At 44.4% G+C, this 17,121-nt stretch overlaps 1 protein-coding gene across 1 annotated transcript; it reads right to left on the bottom strand.

The window, feature by feature from the left end:
• Positions 1-327: 327 nt before the first annotated feature.
• On the bottom strand, positions 328-17,102 carry SRP54 (signal recognition particle 54). Its single transcript, XM_083166253.1, has 16 exons — positions 16,905-17,102; positions 16,396-16,502; positions 14,528-14,619; positions 11,630-11,714; positions 9,316-9,420; positions 8,945-9,011; positions 8,690-8,747; positions 8,082-8,232; positions 7,299-7,447; positions 6,433-6,533; positions 5,583-5,669; positions 5,361-5,434; positions 4,471-4,579; positions 3,376-3,546; positions 1,556-1,651; positions 328-800 (listed from the first exon to the last, which is right to left on the bottom strand). Exons 2-16 carry the CDS (start codon positions 16,471-16,473, stop codon positions 709-711), a joined length of 1,515 nt encoding a protein of 504 aa, XP_083022379.1. The 5' UTR covers positions 16,474-16,502; positions 16,905-17,102; the 3' UTR covers positions 328-708.
• Between the last annotated feature and the right edge of the window lie 19 nt (positions 17,103-17,121).

The raw sequence follows: 17,121 nt of genomic DNA, 5'->3' as shown, positions 1-17,121 counted from the left end.
CTGTCAATAGTCCAACAGGGGGCGAGCGCATCAGAGCCCTTTGCAGGCTTACTGCATGTTTTATGGCTCACATTCTTCTATGCTCCCTCTATGGGGGTCATGGACCCCAACAAGGGAAAATAGCCCCTGGCAGTCTGGTTCCCGACTGTCTGGCATTTAGGAGTCTGGATTCAGATGACGGAGAAACGACCGTTGGAGAGTCACACAGCACCCATTAGGGTACCGTAATCTTAAACAAATTACAAGGCCACATTCTGCCAAGAATTAAAGTGCCCCTACATGTTTTGGCAATATAAGCAGGATATGTAGAAGGACATAACAAGCACATGACAATAATTATGAAATTTATTTGACAGCAGACACTTTTTTCCAGGGACTTACCAGTGAGCTTGAAGTATACAAACGTAGTTGTAAAAACTTACTTTGTCTGGTCTTTTTTTTTTTTTTCAAAATAGGTTTATTGGTTTCATAATTTAAAACTTGCTATCTTTGCCCTGGTCTGAAGTTAAGCAAAACGCCAACTGAAAATTTAAAATAGTTGTGAAGGAACCATCGTAAAATGAGCATATATATATAATCTAAGTCTCTTTAGCCACTTGATTTCACGGGCTTCCAGGAGAATCAGGGCGGCCTCTCTGCCAGATGAGCTTTGCAGTTCACAGTAGGAATGATGCCAAGTGATGGGTCAACTGTGCTTGAAGGCAATGGTTACATGTTGTTAAATCCCATCATTCCTTTCATATTCCCTGCAGCTCCTTGTTGAAATTGTCTCATCATAGACTGAAGGCCGGCCATTCCACCTGGCAACACAAAGGGATTTATTAGTCGTTAGGATATTCGTTATCCAACAGAAGTTTTACGCTGGTATTAAATGCAAACTACTTGGACACGGCACAGAATACACAGCCAGTCGCACACTGGCCTGCTGAACATCAAAGAAGAGTACATTGAAATATTATTCCGAACAAGTCATAGGAGGAAATACATTATAAAGGGGACATTCGCTTAGACGTTATTGAAAGTGTCCCTGGAAACAAATAGGAGCTGCATTCATCTACGATCTACGCTCTATCATTGTACAGTACACCACACTTTTATATTCAGTACAGGTTTAGTCTCCCCTATCGGTATATTCCAAAACCCGAAATTTCCAGAATAATTAGTTTTTTTCTCCCCTGCACCTTTTTTCATACTTACCTCGTCCCCCAGCGGCCATCGGAATACTCTTCAGCGGAATCCCCGGTCCCAAGGATGCATTGCACGGGCCCGCCAGTGACATCACCGGTGCAATGCATCCTTGGGACAGGAGATTCCGATGGCCGCCGTGGACATCGGGGCACCGCTAGGGGACCAGGTAAGTATGAAAACAAAAAATCATAGCAAAATCTGCAAAAATCCCTTATCCAAAATGCTCATGGTCCCAAGCAATTCAGATAAGGGATACGCAACCGGTTTGTTTTTTTGCTGATGACCGAATTTTTCGTCTAGCACATTTTGTTGTATGTTCACCTTGTGTTACACTGCATATGACAAATAAAGTTGAACTTGAACTTACCCATGTGCTGTAACACTCTGGGGTCCATCATTTTTGCCATCTGTTGGTTTAGTTTCGCCATTTGTGATGGATTTACATTTTTCGACATGTCCCCTCCTAGATGGGAAATAGATGCAAAAATTTTTTTTTAAGTAGTCAGACGTGACCTAAAATCACAATTTCATGCAGTAAAATCAAACAAACAAACAAAAAAAACCCAGCAATAATGGGCCTGATTCAGAGCTGTTCACCAGGCTGCACATGTTCTCAGTCTAGCAAACAGGTTCAAGCCGACAAATTCTCTTTCTAATGGACAAATCCATGTGCACTGCAGGGGAGGCAGATGTAACACGTGCAGAGAGAGTTAGATTTGGGTGGGGTTTGGGTACTTGTTTCCTAGCACGGCGCCACCGACTTTAATTGTATGCCATCGGCTCTGAAAAATCGGTCGCATTGCGATGGGACGCGACCGACCCGATTTTTACTTTGGACTCAATGGGCGGTATTCAATGAGCCAGAATCGCCAAGTTTTATGGCGATTCTGTGTTTTTATCGTGTCTGACGGTGATTTTTGGAGCCCCAAATGCGAATCACCGTATTCAATGAGCTGAAATCGCCGATGACTACCGGTGAATGAAGCAGCAATCGCCAAATGTTATTCTCTCCAAATCGCCGTTTTTGGTCTATAGGATTTTACATGGGGAATCGACGGTAGTTGAGGGGAATCGCCAAAAGTGTATTCAATGAGAAGTTGGCGATTCCTTTTTCTTCTTTCATATCGCCGTTCCTCACCGAGTGTCCCTCGTCATTTTTTTCTGGTGAACTTTTATAGGAACATGTGAAATAATTGGTTTGAAGTGTTCTATTTAACTATGCAAGTCTAATGTATTATTATTTGCTGCCCTTGTGTGATGTCATGGTCGTAGAAGTGCTATACAAATATATATTTAATTTTTTCAGGCATTTTTTTTTTCTCCCACAAAGCACTGTTCTTACCCATGGTGCACCTCACTTACCCATGATTCTCCTCCCCACCTCACTCCTTCGTTTGCCCGTAGAGCAGAATACCCAGCGTTTGCCGTATGCTGTATGGGAAGCGTTTGTACAGGGTAATTTGCTTTTTTCTGGCATTTCTCTGCATTTTTTTAAACAACTGACTACATTAATGCGGCTGTATAGGGAAACGCCGGTATGGCTGAGAATCGCCGTTAGGGACGGCGATTCTCAGCCACGTTGAATAGGGTTACTTGGCGACTCCCCACGAATCCCCATGCATGGCGATTCACAGCAAAAAACCGGCGATTGGCAGGCGAATGTTAAATCTGGATCACTGTGACCAGCGATTCTGGCTCATTGAATACCGCCCAATGTAAAATGCCCCCCAGACCCGATTTTTCATTGTATACCCACCCTAATGGTTAATTATATGTCAAATGCCCCCCCCATTGTTAACGCCACCTCACGATGAACTTTCTGTCTTTGAAGGTTAAAAATCGGGTCTGATCGGGTCCCATCGCATACCTTAAGTTATGGTATGCGATGGGACCCGACGGCCCCGTGCTAGGAAACAAGTACCGGGGGTTTGTACTTCAAACAGATATCTATATTGTAGTGTAAAAATAAAGCCGCCAGTATTTACCCTGCACAGAAACAAAATAACTCACCCAAATCTAACTCACATTACACCAGCCCCACCTGCCGTGCACATGGTTTTTTGTCCATTAGAGAATTTGCTTTTGCGAGTGACCTAGTATCAGGCCCAATGTGTACACACACCTTTAGACCAAATCTCATGCATTACAATCGTATAATTTGAAAATACTCGATCACTGGATACAAACCTTTAAACAGTCCTTTGATGCCTCCCATTTTTTTAACCATTTGTGCAAACTTTGTGTATTGTGCTAGCAGCTCCTGTACATCTCTTGTAGAGACTCCAGATCCCCGCGCCACTCTCTGAATTCTGCCAGGTTGTTTGCTGAAGAGCTTGGCGCCATCGGTGTTATCAAGCTCTAGAGGAAGACAGGACAAAGATAATACGATAAAACAGAAGCCGATTCTTTGCCCTGGGAAACTTCTACAGTCTTTACAAGGCTTGATACATCCCCCCCTAACAATATTACCAGGAGCATAATTCGAGAGAAACTGAGGAAGGAGTCAGAGGCAGAATTTAGTACTAGGAAGGAGGTTTAGAGGACAGATTGCTTTTGGTACTGCAGCCCCCTGTAGCATATTCAAGGCCTTGTTCCCTTTATGTGCCTGTTTCTATTGCCAGAAATCTACCCCTGGATTCATCTTTGGTGCCAAACCAAACATTGGTCAACTAGAGGTGAGAGGAGTATGGATCATTGGGTCGACCTAAAGATGGTCGACAGTCATTAGGTCAGCACCGTTGGGTTGAAAGGGGACAAGGTCACAGTCAAAAGGTCGACATGGGGTTTTTCACTTTTGTCGACGCAGTTGACATGACACAGGATTAAGTGCACCGCATCCCCTCGCATGACTCGCTGTGCTAGTCATGCTTCGGGCACACTACTTTATTCTCCCACCACGCCCTCGTATGGCATGAAATACCGCCTGTCGGCACATGTCGGCTAAAAAAAAAAGGTGAAAAACCCCATGTCGAACTTTTGACTGTCAACCTAGACCATGTCGACCTAATAACCTGTCGACCTTGCAGTATGTCGACCCAACAGTGTCAACCTAATGACTGTCAACTATCTTTAGGTCGACCAACCGACCGTATCCCGGCGATGCAAATCCCTACAGCATTTATTTACAGTTTCTTATATAGCGCAGCATATTCGGTTGCGCTTTACAATTGGAGAACCAACTGTTCTCATTTTGCTGATGGCAAGAAAGATAAAGCATGAGATTCTGTGCATTTAAAAAAATATAAATATAAAAATGCCCATTAAGGGGATAGATGATCTTACCCTGGTCATTCATGCTGTCCATTATGGTCATAAGCTTTTTCAGTCTTGCCATGGATTCTTGCTCATTACCCTTGCTCATAAAGTCTTGTCCGAAACCAGGAATCATCCCCTGTCAACACAAATATTAATAGGTGATGGAATAAATGTGTAACCGCTTCCAGGACAACGCGCAACGCCCCATTTAGACCAGTTTTCAATGGGGAGGGACGGCGCATGTGCAATTCTCCTGTGCAAACGCCATCGATGAGTATCACACTGGCTGAGGCGTCTGTTTAGTAAGGGGCGAGCAGGGGAACGTCCGGCATTTTACGCTGACCGTTCCCCTGTTAACGCAGGCGTGGTGATGTCTGCTTGGGGCGGACAGTTGACGTCAGCGCACGGCCCAAATTCGGCGGCCATCTGAAAAATATTGACTAACTTTTCGGACCGAAGGCTAGTGAACGGGTCTGAATCAGGCACTATGTACAAGGTATTTCCTTAGCACCTCAGGTTCACAACGAGATGCGATGAAACCAAGTGTGTGGAAAGGGTGAGCTGAGTGTGTCAGGACAATTCAATAATGATTTGGAGAATTGTCTATTGTAAAATCCCATAGAAGCGTTCTTCTTTATAACTGCCTCATCTAACTCTTACTAAGAGACAGGACATCAAGCAGCCGTGAGAACCAGCCGTACGTCGTCCTGGATAACAAGGTGCATAAACATAAGGGAAGGTAGGAAAAGGGAGGAAGAACCAGCGCACAGGTCAGTCAGAACATTGAATTCAAACTGACCAGTTGCAGTCAGACGGACCGAAAACGGCCCGGGACCGAGACATTCCGACAGTTGGAATACCCCCCTCAAACTGCACAACCTGTCGCTATGGTGGTGGTATACACACAAAGAACTTACCAGGATCTGGCTAAATGGACCCATTTTCATGATATTTTGAAACTGTTCATACATATCTCTGAGGGTGAACTGACCTTAAATGGAAAAGCACAGGATTAGCAGAGACCAGTAATTCTTCCAGACCGTACCCAGAAAAATCAGGAGCTACAACCAAATATGTACCAGATCCTGGATTCAATACAAAATCCCCCCCCCCCCCTCCCCACTTGCATATTTTCTTACCATGCTTCAGCTTCTCTATAAGGGCTTCATTATCATCTAGCTTCAACTCGTTCACTTTATCAATCAAACCTTCAATGTCTCCCATTCCTGAGCGATACAATGTAAAAAAAAAAAAAATAGAATAATAATAATTATAAAAACAATGTTATAAAATTGCTTCTGCTGCAAGGAAACCATTGCATGATCACATTAAATACTGATAAAAAGTACTGTTTTATGCTGCAGTCTCTACTACATCCATCAGGGTTTACTATCATTTAAAAGGAAATTTCATTGCCATAAAAGCAACGTATGATCTAGTGGTTAGCATTACTGCCTCAGCGCTGAGGTCACGGGATTGATTGCCACCATGGCCCTAACTGTGTGGAGTTTGTATATTCTCCCTGTGCTTGCGTGGGTTTCCTCCGGGTACTCAAGTTTCCTCCCACAATCCAAACATTTACTGGTAGGTTAATCGGCTCCCAACAAATTGACCCCTAGAATGTCTGTGTGTGCATGTACATGGGGTAGGGAATATAGATTGTAAACTCCACTGGGGCAGGGACTGATGTGAATGTTCAAATATTTTCTGTACAGCACTGCGGAATATGTGTGCGCTATATAAATAACTGGTAATAAACACATATGAGGCAGCGGACAATGAAATGAGTGGGGGCTTGGAAGAACAGGCTTCACCAGAGTGGGACTAGGACGGTTTTTCCTGAAGTAGCAAAATTACATGAGAATACCTATAAAATCTTATGTCTCTACAGAACCTAGTAAAAGCTGCAGGCTGGATTGTGAAATACTCTGTCGCTATTACAGGGTGCAAACATGTTCTTTTAGAACTCCCAATGGAGGCGCCACTTACCTAAGAGTTTGCTGATGAACGGCTGTGTTTTAAAAGGTTCAAAGTCATCTATGTGCTCTCCGGTTCCAATAAAAATGATTGGGCTCTTTGTTGCTGCAACACTGTGACATAAGACAATTGGAGCGTAAGTGGGTGTCACTGCGAGTATACAGACACCTCACATACAAGTGTTTCCGAATGCCATGTGTTCACGGAAAATTGGACTGAAAACCCCACAACCAAGTCATGTCCCCTCACCTCCAGAAGCAAAACAAGACCTCCCTCCCAGACTAATCTGACAAGTATGTCCTAATATACGGGTAAGCTTAAACCGTCATTTCATTATATGGATATTGAAGACCATTGGGCGGGCTATTGCCACTGATCCCTGGACTTTCTGCAAGTTTATTTAAAAATAAAAGCTGCATAAAACGTGCAAGCTGGTTCTTTATGGAGTGTTTATTGTTTCATATGAACCTGGCACCGCACCTGTATTTGTCATTACAAGGACTGTTCCCTTGTCAGTACTATACTAGATTTAGATCTATATCTCGATATCGCTCTCTCTCTCTCTCTCTCTCTCTATTCAGTCTGGGATTCTGACTGTCAGAACGTCCAGACAGTCGGAATCCCAGGCAGTTTTCGTTTCTCTCGCCTGCAAATTGACAGTTGGAATTTAATGTTCCGAGTGTCGGAAAGTCTGAGCATTCACGAAAACGGTCCATGAATTTGTCAATCCGCGGCTGTTTCTGACAATACAGATCAGACTTATTTTATATATGGGATTAAATACCCTCCTATATGTATAGCTATAAAACACACACATGCACTCATTCATATAAACACTCTCTTACGGGTGCAGAGCAGAGACAGTAGAACAGACTTACGCACTAAGAGCGCCTCCTCCTTTAGCATGGCCGTCCAGTTTGGTTACAATCACTGACGCTACATCCACTTTATCTTTAAAGGCTTTGGCCTGAGCTTCGCAAGCTTGTCCAATTGAGGCATCCATAACGTATACTATATTGTCCGGTTGCTTTATATAAGTGAAACAAAAGAAAAAAAATAAAGTGTTAACAAATATTGGTTGAAAACATAATGTGATGTTTCTAAGGCACACTAACCCTATTGTCCATATTGCATTAGTCTAAAAAGGGCCCCATACACTGACTCGATTTGGACCGATTTCACCCGTTCCCAACGAAACGGGCAGAGAAAGCATCCCAAATTGGGTCCTGAGTCGGAGGTCAGATCGGCATGCAGGTACGACCTTAGACCTTCCTCCCTGCGGAGGGCTGGGAACAGGGGTCGCATGCGATCCGTCAGAAGTATAGGACCGCACATGTCGGCTCAAAAAAACCCCCCCAAAAACTATTGTCGACCATCTCCATAATGTAACATTAGTCTTATAATCCTTTTGAAGAACTCCGTTACTTTGAACGGGGCGATGTCTCAGGATGCCACCATTCTTAAAACTTCCTCCCCTCTGAAGGCATGTGGCCTCCATGTAACAGGGGCCTATCTGTGCTCTCCTGATAATGTCCGACGACAGCCATTTTTAATAAAGACTCAAATAGAACCCAAAAAGAAGAACTCCATGAAGCTATTGACCACAATTATTACCATTCTTTAAAAAGAAAAACAATGCACAATCAGAACAGTTTCCTTACTACGGCATTGGAGACTTGAAGCATTTCTTCAAAGAGAGAATCCTCTTGTTTGTGCCGACCGCTTGTATCCACGATGATTATTTCAAAGTTCTCATTCTTAAATTTTTCTACACCTTCATAGGCTATGTTCACTGGATCCATCTCTGTATAACTGAAATGAAAAGGGGGGGGGGGGGGGAGAAAGGGTCATCCTTACAACTCAATGTAATGTTACATAAAAAAAAAAAAACCTCTACTTGAGGGGGGTTTGTATTATATAGTACTTACTCGTCTGCCCCTAAATACTGGAACGCCATTGGATGAAAAGTTTCTACTTTATAACAAGGGGGCAGACTATAAGATGAATGTTCAGCCTCCGGTGGTTACCATGCATGCTAGCGCTTAAAAGACCCATTTGTTAGTCTTGACATAGTATCTGAAGACATATCACTGAAATACTGGGTACGGGTGTTGCCATGTACCCAGTAAGAGGGGGGAGGGGATTATTTTTCCAACGGAGAGACTGGATGAGAACCCCAAGGTGATATCGGTCTCAGTGCTTCATAGTGTGATAAACCAAAGCTAGTTCAGGTTGCAGTCCTTGTTGTGGAACTTCCAATTCAACTTACCTGCCATAAAAGGGTATCCTGGCTTTTGTGGCGTTCTGTTTCAGCTGGTCAAAGGCTCCTATAAGCATACAGTGTAATTAATGTGTTACATTAAGTAATGCAGTAACAGATCACATTCAGGAAATTCTTATACATGCTATACTAAGCTCAGGGCTGGCTACATCTCTGCAATAGAACAACCACCAACAATCCGACCAGCCACTAATAAATCTAGTTCTGTCCCAGCTGATAAGTACCAAGGTGCCGGGCACTTACCTGCTCTGAATGTGTCAGCACATATTAAACACGTTTTCCAACCTTTCCTCTGATAGTAATATGCCAGCTGCAAGAAAACAAAACTAGTAACCACACGTGCAATGCTATGGGGAGGTATACAATCTGGGATTCCGACTGTCGGAACGTCCCAACAGTCGGGATCCCTAGCTGTTTTCATATGTTCCGGAAGTAACTCGACAGTCGGAACTCAATGTTCAGACTGTGAGAGAGTCCGTGGATTGTTTGAAAACGGCCGTGAATTAGACAAAAAGTTAACGGCTGTTTATTACAACACCAATGAATTAATATGCCAAATACGTGAAACAGTGTGGACGCAATCTGCTACAGCTTAGCACGCTCACTCCTCTCACCTTTGAACATGTAGTTGTTTTTCCACTTCCTTGTAATCCCACAAACATTATAACGTTTGGTTTTCCTTTAGTGGGTGTCCATGCCTTTACTCCTGGATCCACAAGCTTTGGAAGAGAAGGAGCAATTAACAAGCGCTGCACTAGACAGAAACTGCTAACATTCTCATTCAAATTAACGGAAAATATCAGAAAGCAAAGTAAAAATGCATAAATACCCAATTAGTTAATAAAATCCATTAACACCGCAATCTTCTCACATCAATTTAAGACATGTCTCACATTACTACTCTACGGCTGTGTGGTTTTGAGGTAGATGTATGAAGCAGTGATAAGGGAGGAGAAGAGAGCCAGAGGAGAAGAGAGCCAGAGGAGAAGAGAGCCAGAGGAGAAGAGAGCCAGAGGAGAAGAGAGCCAGAGGAGAAGAGAGCCAGAGGAGAAGAGAGCCAGAGGAGAAGAGAGCCAGAGGAGAAGTGAGCTATTTATATTATGCTAATTATAGATGTTCCTTAAGTGCTGATTGGTTGCAATAGGCCACTACTCCTCACTGCTTTATCCATCTACCCCTCTATTCCTTCCATTACCTAATACCCATTTGACACCAGAAAATGCAGGGACCCACCCGGGAATATGGTCCAGGGATCACGCCGGGCCATTCCCGGGTTGGCCCATTTCACAGTAGAAAAGTCAGGCAGCTTGAGGGCGGCAAGCAGGGCCGGCACCGCCACTGGGCAAGCTCTAGGCATTTGCCACTGGAGGGCGGCAGTTCGCTCCTTGCATGGAGGTGAGCGGAGGTGCTGGCAGGAGCGGGCAGGGGTGTCCGTGTCGCTGTCTGCCAGGAGCGGGCAGGGGTGTCCGTGCTGCAGGGGTACCTGTGGCGCTGTGTACTAAGCTGGCGGAGGGGTCCCTCCAGTGATTACCAAATAACTAGCGCTATCCAGTGGCGGCGTGGGAAGCGCTGCTGGGTTTGAGAACACTTGCCGCACGCTGATTGGCTGAGATTCAGCCAATCAGCGTGCGACAAGTGTTTTCAAAATCAGAAGCGCTTCCCACGCCGCCGCCTGATAGCGCTAGTTATTTGCTAATCACTACAGGGACCCCGCCGCCAGCTTAATACACAGCGCCGCAGGTACCCCCCCGCGGCACAGACACCCCTGCCCGCTCCTGCCAGATGGCGCAGCAGGTACCCCTCAGCCCCCCCCCTCGCCTGGGGTGCACCGGTGAGTACTCACCCCTGTTGCTGGTCAGTACAGGCCAGGGATCCACACAGGCGGGCGCAGATGACGCAGCTTTCTGGCGGCAGTGAGGGCACTGGAGAGCTTCGCCATCTTCATCCATCGCCTTTCCTGTCATTTGCACCCGCCGCCTGTGTGGTTTCCAGCCTGACAGCACACCGAGGACGGGCAAACCCGGGTAAGTACCCCCTATCCCTTTCACACCAGCCAGGTCCCAGAGAACCCAGAACAACCCTGCTCCATAGCAGCATTGGAATCCTGGCAATTTTTGGCCCAACCAGGGAAATTAGGCTGGTGTGAAAGGGGTATTAGTGACTAAGGCATCCTACTTGCATATATCAGGACACTGGCCCTGTCACATTTTGCTTTGTTCTCTCAAACATGCTGTGCTGCGGTGCCTGATCTGATTAGAAACAAGTTGCCAGCACACAGAATATATGGACAAGCAGCACCTGAAAACCACTGATTAAAAATGGCACAGTGACTTAAGTAATTGTTCTTAAACTGTAGAACAATCTGCTAGCAAGGCCTGGTAGGAGTTGTACCATAACAGCTTGACTTGCATGCCCATAATCTGATGGTAAAGGTATCAGTTTTATTAAGAGGGGTAAAAAGAGCAAAAAAAAAACGTGTTTACATTTTTTTTGGAAAGCCAATGAAGGTAGAAATAATGTAGGACCAAGAGAACATTGAGTAGCTCTAAAGGTGCCCATACACTAGTAAGATTTATCTTCATATCTGGCTGGTTGGAACAAAAACGTGGTTATGGATGAGTGACAGTTTGTCAGTTTTCCAGCATTTCCAAGCAGATGGTCAACTGTTATTTGCTCTCATCCATAACCATGTTTTTGTTCCAACCAGCCAGATCTGAGGTGTATGATCTGGCTGGCCACCTTGAGAGGATTATTAGCCAATGTTCAAATGACCAACCCCGATAAAGTGCCCTTGTTATCTACAGGTAACACTGCCATCTTACCAAACATTTATATCTAACGGAAAGGAGTACAATTTTAATACATGTTTCTGCGTCTTAAAGAATCACTGCGAAGAACCCCCCCCCCCCACCCCACAGGACAAAATACCTTGACAAGCTCCTTGAAGACAGCATGCTGTATCATCTTTCTCTTATTGAGACCAGATGCCATCTCTTCCAGATCAATTGCAGACCTAAAGAGAACATGGGCACAACAGTCACCGTAAGTGAGATTCCCTACTTTAGTACACCAATCCAACGCCTCATCTCACATCAAAACAGAATCACAAGTTGACATTTAGGAAGAGGATGTTAAGGGCAGACTGATATCGCTCAATCTTAACAGCCAATGTGGCCCAAGCCAAGTGCGGTTTGTCCACTACATTGTCTCAGTTATTCTTTACTAATTGGTCTACCCAGCCAACTGAGGAAGGAGGGTATCTTATTACCCGCAGTTATTTGCCACAAGAAAAGTGATTTTATCATGATAAGAGTCTAATGGTCATTTCAGGCTATCCAATTACATATCCTTGACAAAGCTGTCCCTAGAGACAGTGAAACGCGTTGGAAGCTGCTTGCTCACCCTGGCCCCTCACTGCCCTGGCCACACTGCGTTATTTGGATCCAACCAGCCGTTTACCATCTTATTTCTTGGAGGGAAAAAAAACCATCTTTCTGAGACCCTCCACCTGGCTCTATATATGCCATTATCAAGCGGAGAAGATTGCATCCACAACCCCATACGGAGATCACAGCTTCTTCAGCAGTCCTAAATGGACACAAGACTCCCAAGGGACAAATAGTGGTAATTATATCCATCTTCTAAATTCGCTGACTTTTTTCAAGTGGAAACTTTACACACCATCTCAGTTCAATAAAGAACTTTATTGGGTCCCTATTGAGATACCCACTCTACGGCACATATAGGACGGATCCTATTAACATCCTACAAAAAGTGGCAATCATTGAGGGCTTGAGCTTTTATTCATATATTTTATTGTGTATATCCTTATTATATTGGTTTATTTATTGCTATACTCATGTGTAATAAATTTTTATATTGATTTTCCTCATTGGCAAGCGCTACTTTATTTTTCTTTTCCATATATCCAATTACAGACCCCTCATCAAAGCGAAAATACAGGGGTAAGTTTACTAAAGATGAGAGTTCTTTTGAAGGCGGGATGTTGTCCATAGTAACCAGATTCACAAAGACCGGATGACAGACCGACACAGCTGAGCAGCTAAGCCCCATACCACACAGCCCGAGATAGAGACACAAAGACCTTGTGGCGCAATCTCAAACCATGGAACATCCGCTGCCAGAGCATTCAGATATCTTGTTCTGGAGCTATACAATGGACATTGTGATTTATCATAGATGCTATCGGGTCAACGTCCGGTAATCCCACTGGTGCACTCCTATCTGAAAGACGTCCGGACGAAGAGACCACTTGCCCGGTTGTAGCTGCAGACAACAGTTTCCGAGAATAAAGATAGGTGTTCCGGTTTTTCTGCCCACTTGATAATGCAGACCATTTCAACCATTACAAGAGGAGGCCTTCTTCCGCCCTTATAATGATGCAGGTAACCACCATGGCACGGTCTTTACAAGGAGTCACTGACCAAATGAATGAACTGATAACCGTCTGCTGACAATTGATTGTACCGTCAAGACATGGTGGATAGCAGTCTCTTGCCTGGATCAAAGTTTAAAATAGATTCTGAGGTACCACTGCCCCCATGCAGGCGCATCTTTTGAACATGCATAATTACGATTAGGATATGGGGCGAGCACAACACAGGATACATGCATCTCTGCCAACTTGACATTTTCTTCCTGTACACAACTTAGCAGCACATACGCTGAACTGTGCATCCAGCCACACTATTACCACTACACACTGTACATTCGTCTTGCATATCTCCCATCCCGCAATATCCCAAAAGTGTATTCTTGAACGGAGATTGATAAACGTCAGATGCATTGGTTCATTGAAACCAGTCTTAATTATCCAATCAATCCATGGTCAAAATAACATTTTCCCCATTCTGATGTTTGGCCTGAACAAAAACTGACATGCATGTCTTTATAAACTCAAGTGCTGTCACATGACTGGCAGATTACATATTTGCAGTATACATACTAAAGGCTTTTGTGTCTTACTTGTAAATGCCTTTTTACAGACAAGACCATGGGGGGTAAGAGGTGGTCATCTGCAACGAGCAGGTCAATTATTCTCTGAGCAGTGGATTCCTTTTTCACTATACCCCCCTGCACCTCAGGCTACCAGTTAGGTTAACAAGCCCAAAGCGAGGAGCAGGAAGAAACGGCAAACACTGAGTGCAAACAGGAATATGAGGAACATGTGAGCGAACTAAAATGCAATACAACCCAGTATGCCTGTGTCCCCCATGGTCTGTAAGAACAGGATTTTACGTGTACAAAATAATAAAATCCCCTTTTCATCCTCTTCCATGGGGCCGCATGCTTACAGCAACTATGGGAAGTCACAGAGGAGACCCCTAAGGATGGGGACGCTCCTGAGCTGTGTTAAGGAACTGAAGGGTATACAGGTGCTGCGATTCCGCCCACTCAGTACATGGCAAGATTACAAAAAAAACAGCACTTTAAAATATGGCCATCTGGACACCAAACAAAAAAACCTGGAGGCCATAGGCTAGGGGAAAGGGGGTCTGAGCTGCTTTCTGTTTGGTACCTGGCCACCCTGTACCCTACATGCCTGCATCTCCCCATGTAGGAGAATGAAAAACTATCAACTGTGTCTGAGTGTGCATATAAGGCATGTCGTTATTATGAAGTTCACATAAGGCTCATAACTGCCTGAAGATTTGCGTTATGCAAAACAAAAAGAAAGAATGATAATAGTAATAGAACAAGATGCCATAGAAAGCCTCCAAGGCCAGCTTTGAAACTTCATGCATATGGTACGTTGGTTTGTAAGGAACAGTACAAGCTTTCTTACTGTATGGACAGTGCACTTACTTGACATTTTCCCTTAGTTGTTTCACAAGTTTGATGTTGACATCTGCTTCAAGTAAGGCCGTGCACACTTCCTTGAGCATTGCACCCAGCACCTGGGTATAAAGCAAAACACAGGACATTAACATAGCATGAGAAGAGCAATCATACCTTCTCCATCATGTACATTCATGGTATACACCTTACAGCACCATTTTACCTCTAAAATGCTTTAAATACCATTCCAACAATGAATGATTCTTAGAGTATATGGCAAAAGTATAAAGAACCCCAAAAAATGTAAAAAAAATAATAATCTCTAGGTGGCTGTAAAATTCAGGGAAGGAAATATCTAGATCACCTCCCCTCCTTTATTTACAGTCATAGTGGACGACCCATTACAGAAAAAAGGAGAGTTCCGTTTATCTCTAGACAGTAACAGATAGGTCTAAAAATCTATTGAGCTTATAGCGGGATGCAGTTTAAATACCGGCGGTCGGGATCCCGGCGTTCAAAATCCCGACACTTTCTCCCCCCTGTGGGTGTCCACGACACCCTCGGAGGGAGAATAACTTAGTGTGCCGAGCGTAGCGAGGCACCGGGCCCGCTGCGTGGCGAGCGCAGCGAGCCCGCAAGGGGGGGCGATCCACGTCCCCCCCTTGTCGGGATTTCGAACGCCGGGATCCCGACCGCCGGCTTTTCATGCTGAATCCCTTATAGCTGCTTATATATAAGATGCAATATTATCCACATAACCCTAGTATGGTTAGGGGACAAGGGAGATCATATCTAGACCAGATTCTCCTGCCCCTCTAAAGCGTGCCCCAAGAATCACAAGGAACCATGACAGCAGCTTAAGTTCAGAACATGGGGCCTTTCTAAGCTAGCAGAAATAAACTGCCTCAGAACGCTCTCCACATGGACATCTATTTGGAGAGAGTAACCTGTGACGAGAGGTGAGCCCCCCAAGGATACACATTTTAACGTTCTGAAAAAGTTTAATGATGTTCAAAAGCAATTTAGTGATACAAATCCAGGGGGTCCCATGTTCTGAACATGAACGCATAGCATTATCAATGGTTTCCTAGCAACCATACTGCAAAGAATGCAGCAGTGCTCACACAGGTTATCAATAGGCCAGGATTTATCTAATTTACATAATACACATATGCAGACATAGTAATCTAGACATGTGGACTATTTTTTTACCATTTAGGGAAAAAACAATTTTTTTTAGAAAAACAAAAGATGCCAAATTAATTTTTTCAATATCAACTTAAGCTTATACTAAAAGACAATTGATTCAAAACATAATGGCTGCTACAGTTCTGCAGCATAAGAGTACAGTACGTTGTACATAAAACAATGGGGAAAATGTATTCAAACATAAAAAGATTAGCGCGAGGGTGATAAAGAGTGATAAACATTCAATTGGCCCCTAACTGTCATGTCTGTACACAATGACAGTTATGAGCCCATTGGCTGGACCTTTAGCACCTTCGCCTTAAAAGGAGAAGGTGATAACAAAAATTCTGGATGGTTTTGAGCTGAAAGCAGCTCAGTTTTGCCATTTGAGCTGCTTTCAGCTCAAAAGCCATCCAGTGTTTACAAGCCAGCGATTAGCACAAATGTGCATCAACACCGGCGGATGCAGCTCAGCTGCTGGTATTACCAGCAGATGAGTGATGGGCTGGAAAGCTTTCCATAGCGTCCTGCTATGTAAAGTCATCCACCCCCCTTTGGAAATCACATTGCGTATGCACCAAGCGATTTACTCATCATCGCTGGCCAAACACACTGGGCAAAAATCACCCAGTGTTATGTGCCTTTAATACATCTGCACAATTGAATTAAAAGAATGACCCTACTCATGCAAAAAAACAAAGTCTCACCTCTTCATTAATGATGGTGGCATTGCTCAAGGAGCGCAATGCAGAAGTAATCTTCCGTCCAAGGTCTGCTAAAACCATTTTGGCTTCTTTCAGGCAGACAGGCTAACCTAGAACAAGGAAAAAAAAACAGCACATAAATAATATATACCTGGAACGCCAGATTGCTAGCATTGTCAGCAAATATAAATGTACAGCTAATTAGGACTGACATGTAACTAGGATCAGGGGAACCTTAGTGCATGTCACCACACCAGTGTAACAGGCATGTGAAATGTGGTTCGATGTTTAGTTTATGTAAGAGGCCATAGACAAGGGAATAACAAGTAGAGGAGGGTGGTGTCAGCACACAGGTCTGTGCCTAATAAGAAGATAAAACTCTGTATATATGGAGGCAGGCACTGTGGCACTCCAGCTGCTGTGGAACCAGAAGTCGCAGCATGCTCACTGGTACATGTAATATCACAACAGCTGGAGACCCATAGGCTGCCCGGGGGTAAGAGGTGCATTACCCTGCGTGTAACCAGTCTCTTTATACCGGCGTCTTCAGCCGCTTATTTCCGCCCCCTCTGGGACGGGCCCTGTCCGGAATTCCTCCCCTCAGCCAGCTACAGGGGCCCCCCAAACTCTTTCCAAATATCACCCCCAGCTGCACTATGTCCCCGCAGCTTCCGCTCTGTAGGAAACGTCACCACTCGCTGGTAACCTTTAACCTTTCGCTGCGATTCG

This window comes from Crinia signifera, chromosome 12 (assembly GCF_055691185.1).
Source record: "Crinia signifera chromosome 12, ASM5569118v1, whole genome shotgun sequence".
Taxonomy (NCBI): Eukaryota; Metazoa; Chordata; class Amphibia; order Anura; family Myobatrachidae; genus Crinia; species Crinia signifera.
Note: the sequence above shows the minus strand (reverse complement) of the source record. Positions and strands in the feature narration are given on the sequence as shown.